Source organism: Histoplasma capsulatum, genomic scaffold (assembly GCF_000149585.1).
Source record: "Histoplasma capsulatum NAm1 scaffold_8 genomic scaffold, whole genome shotgun sequence".
NCBI classification, from domain to species: Eukaryota; Fungi; Ascomycota; class Eurotiomycetes; order Onygenales; family Ajellomycetaceae; genus Histoplasma; species Histoplasma mississippiense.
The window spans coordinates 448,869-452,171 of NW_001813975.1; the positions used below are offsets into that span (position 1 = coordinate 448,869).

Genomic DNA, 3,303 nt, shown 5'->3' on the forward strand with positions numbered 1-3,303 from the left:
TCTTCAAAATAGATAGCCCCAATTATTTTTAAAAATGATTAGGTTGATCATTTAATCTAGCGCGATACAGAGCCCAGCACAACTCTGAGTCGAACAGCGGCTTGCTCAGGTGTGATGTCCCGTTGGGGTTCCGCAAGCATTTCGTAGCTGTACAAGGCCTGATTAGACACCCATGAAATGGAATTTCCCTCTCTCTTATTATTCAGTATAGCTACGTGGATAGGTGCACTTACCCAACTAAGAACTTCCTTACGGACGAACTTCTCAACAACGGAGGATAGAAATGTATATGCAAATGGGACGCATCAATTTCCTCGTCGGAACCGCATAGCGGTGCTTGATGGATACCCATGCTGTAAGGGAAATGCGTCTCAAACAAGTTATCATATCGTCGTGTGATTTCGGCAATTGACTCAGCTAATAAGAATTTTTCTGCTGTAGTCAGATCAACAAGGGCGCGCCTATGTTTTTTGCTGACTATCATTGTTTCAAACGGCCAGGTCGCCCACCATGGGCAGAGGACCAGGAACAGATCGTTTTCGAATACCACGCGCTCCTGTTTTTGTATCTCAAGGGTGGCATAATCTTGGAGCATGTGTTTGCCGTGATTCTCGTGGCGGTATTTCTGCAATTGGGCAAGCTCTATTGTGAGCTCTTCAGGGAGACAGCTGAGCGCCCAGACCTGCCCGTGTGGGTGTGGATTAGAACAACCCATGGCGGAACCTTTGTTTTCGAATATCTGCATGTAGCGGAGCTGGTGTTTTGGTAGCGATATTTGAGAAATTGGCGACCCTGGTGATATAGGCATGAGAGAAGCCGTTGCTGCTAATAGGGATGTAGGCGATAGGTGTGAGATGTATAGATCCGTCCAAGCATCGATAATAGGCTTGATCTCGGCTGGGGAGAGGTCTGCAAGTGTGCGATTGTGGCTGGCGGAGAATGTAAGGACATAACATCTTCCCGTCACCGGCTCGGCTTGGAGAAATACAGAGGAAATGTCTGCAACGGATTTCCGGCACAAAGGAAATTAATATGCGTAGTCCAGAGGTGTACTTTTTCGAAGCCATATCGTATAAATGATTAATGGACGGGTGATCTACGTACCGCCATCGACTGATTCCCGTTGGTACGCAGCCTGCTCCTCCTTGACCGCACTGTAGTCATTCAAAAATATAAATGTGTTCTTGTATTGTGGATTCTGGTCACCTTGCGCCCGCTTATTTCCAGGGCACAAGTAGCAGGCGGGGTCGTAGACTGGCAACTCGGTTTTGGACGGAGCTTCTTGCTGACCCCTATGGGCAATCATATTAGAGGCAATACTAGAAACATCTACTTCGCCTGTGCTGGGAGCAAAGCTTACTGCCATGGGCGCTTTGTGCGATGCGGGGATACTAGGACGTAAGAACCCCGCAAGATGTTGTATCTTCTATGCGAGATGTCGTCGAGGACGGATTCTACCATTGTGCTGATAGCTACTAGTATTTTCCTCCTCAGAAAGTGCGCAACAAAAGCCAAGTAGATTGCAGGCTGGTGCGGATGAAATGAGGGTGAAGATATTTCAAGCCCGCGATTTGTCGCAGCACTTGATACCTCACACAGCGCAATGACGTTGTTGATTGGCTGAACTGAGACAAAATTGTGAAGACCGAGTTCAACTTTGGAAAGTGGGAAGACTTCATAAAACTAGTTTCAGTGTAAGTTGATAAGCGTTCCAATACTAGTAAGTCGCAGAAAGTGAAAAGATACATGAACATCATTTTGATAGTGACGTAGCTGGATGCTCAAGAGGAGTTTATCGAGCTGACTAAGCCTGCAAATTGAGCTCCAAGCTCTCACAGAGCAACGATTCTCTCTCTTCCAAACGAGGTGCGTATTTTGCGAATTGGCAAGTTAGCCAAAGTCGCCAGCGCCCTAAATCCGGTAATAACCATCGTATCGCCAGCTCCTTCAACAAATTCTTCACCCTTTCCCAATCCGCTTAATTCTCCCTTTAACCCCTGTCTGCCGCCGCACCCACGACATCATTGCGATCCCCATCTATTATCGCCTGAACACCATCATCTCGACTATCGGACCCGGTAACATTCTCCTCGAATCCTACCATCCAGTTTGCAAACCTATACTGCCGTATTTAAAGTATACGTATTTACATGACAAACAACTAGCATGGCCGCCACTCGACGAAGTTCTCGGAGAAAGGATATCTGGGCCGCTTGAGAAATTCGTACACCCACTTTCGTCCTCTCTGTCGGAATGGACCGTGGATTCACACCAACGTGTGCATGATTTCTGCCTCGGGATACGTGCCGGTGGAATCTGTTAACTCAGAACAATCTGATAACGTGTTCATCAGAGGCTTCATTTTCCTTGATGAGAATGAATGAACTATTCTCGCAGCTCATTACGGGTATTTGACTTGGGAGACGGAATCGGCAGATATGTCTTCTGGGTAGCGGTGTTGTAAGGCTTTGGAAAAAGTGGCTAAGGTAATATGTCGAGAAAAGGGAAGTTCGTGGTTAGCATGTCGAGTAGTGGGGTCAGAGATTGTGGTGGTGGGGTGAACTACCATACTTTGAAGGTAGGAAATGAAAATGTCAATAGATGGACACGAGTTTATCCCTCAGAAGACAACAGCGTTGTCTGGCTTAAAAGGAAAACGGGCTGGTCTCAAGTTCCGTTCTTGTCAACAGAGGCGAACGGAAGGGCGGCTGTTTGCAGATGATTCTGGAAGCGATGAGGTTGCAATGATGATAAAAATAATCCAGTCCGTTACGACGTTAAGATTAAAGGTTGGTATTACATTCGTACTTATCTTCGACCCTTTTATTCACGAGGTCTCCTCTCTACCCATCTCTTTCTTCGAATTTGACTTTTTTGATCAAAGCTTCTCGTGTGAACTGCAACTCTTTTGTTAGCGATCGAGAACGGCTGCTACATACAGTGATTTTGTGAGGGTGAACATGGCTGGGACCATGGGTGGTATCCTTTCATTCTCATATATCACCGTATCCATGACCCCCCCCCCCCCCCAAGACAAAACACTTCGGATAGAATAGGCGGCTTGGCTGACGGTTCTGTCACCCTGGACGGAGCTCTTGCCTGTTCAATTTTGTGATGACACAATTGCTTTTCATTTTTTTTCTTTCTTCGTATCACTAGAAATATCCATAAACCTTTACTCAGCGTCATTTGATACCCACAACCAACACTCCCATTGCCCACAGCAGGTGAAACTAAATGGAGTAGCTTTACTTCCTAATTCTCGAATTTAAGCCTCCTTTCACTCTCACAACCCCATATATA

General features: G+C 46.3%; 2 protein-coding genes across 2 annotated transcripts in view; both read right to left on the reverse strand.

The window, feature by feature from the left end:
* Positions 1-229: 229 nt before the first annotated feature.
* HCAG_07129 (galactose-1-phosphate uridylyltransferase) lies at positions 230-1,757 on the reverse strand (the record flags this gene model as incomplete). The annotated part of the gene is made up of 5 exons (XM_001537657.1): positions 230-999; positions 1,105-1,292; positions 1,361-1,465; positions 1,598-1,683; positions 1,719-1,757. The coding sequence occupies 5 exons, from the start codon at positions 1,755-1,757 to the stop codon at positions 230-232; spliced, it is 1,188 nt and encodes a 395-aa protein (XP_001537707.1).
* A 1,121-nt stretch (positions 1,758-2,878) lies between these two features.
* Positions 2,879-3,303, reverse strand: part of HCAG_07130 (predicted protein) — a gene marked incomplete at both ends in the record, with an annotated part of 1,506 nt that continues 1,081 nt past the window's right edge. Inside the window, 3 exons of the mRNA XM_001537658.1 lie at positions 2,879-2,897; positions 2,940-3,099; positions 3,208-3,233. Coding sequence (XP_001537708.1) covers positions 2,879-2,897; positions 2,940-3,099; positions 3,208-3,233 — 205 coding nt within the window. The remainder of the gene's footprint in view (positions 2,898-2,939; positions 3,100-3,207; positions 3,234-3,303) is intronic.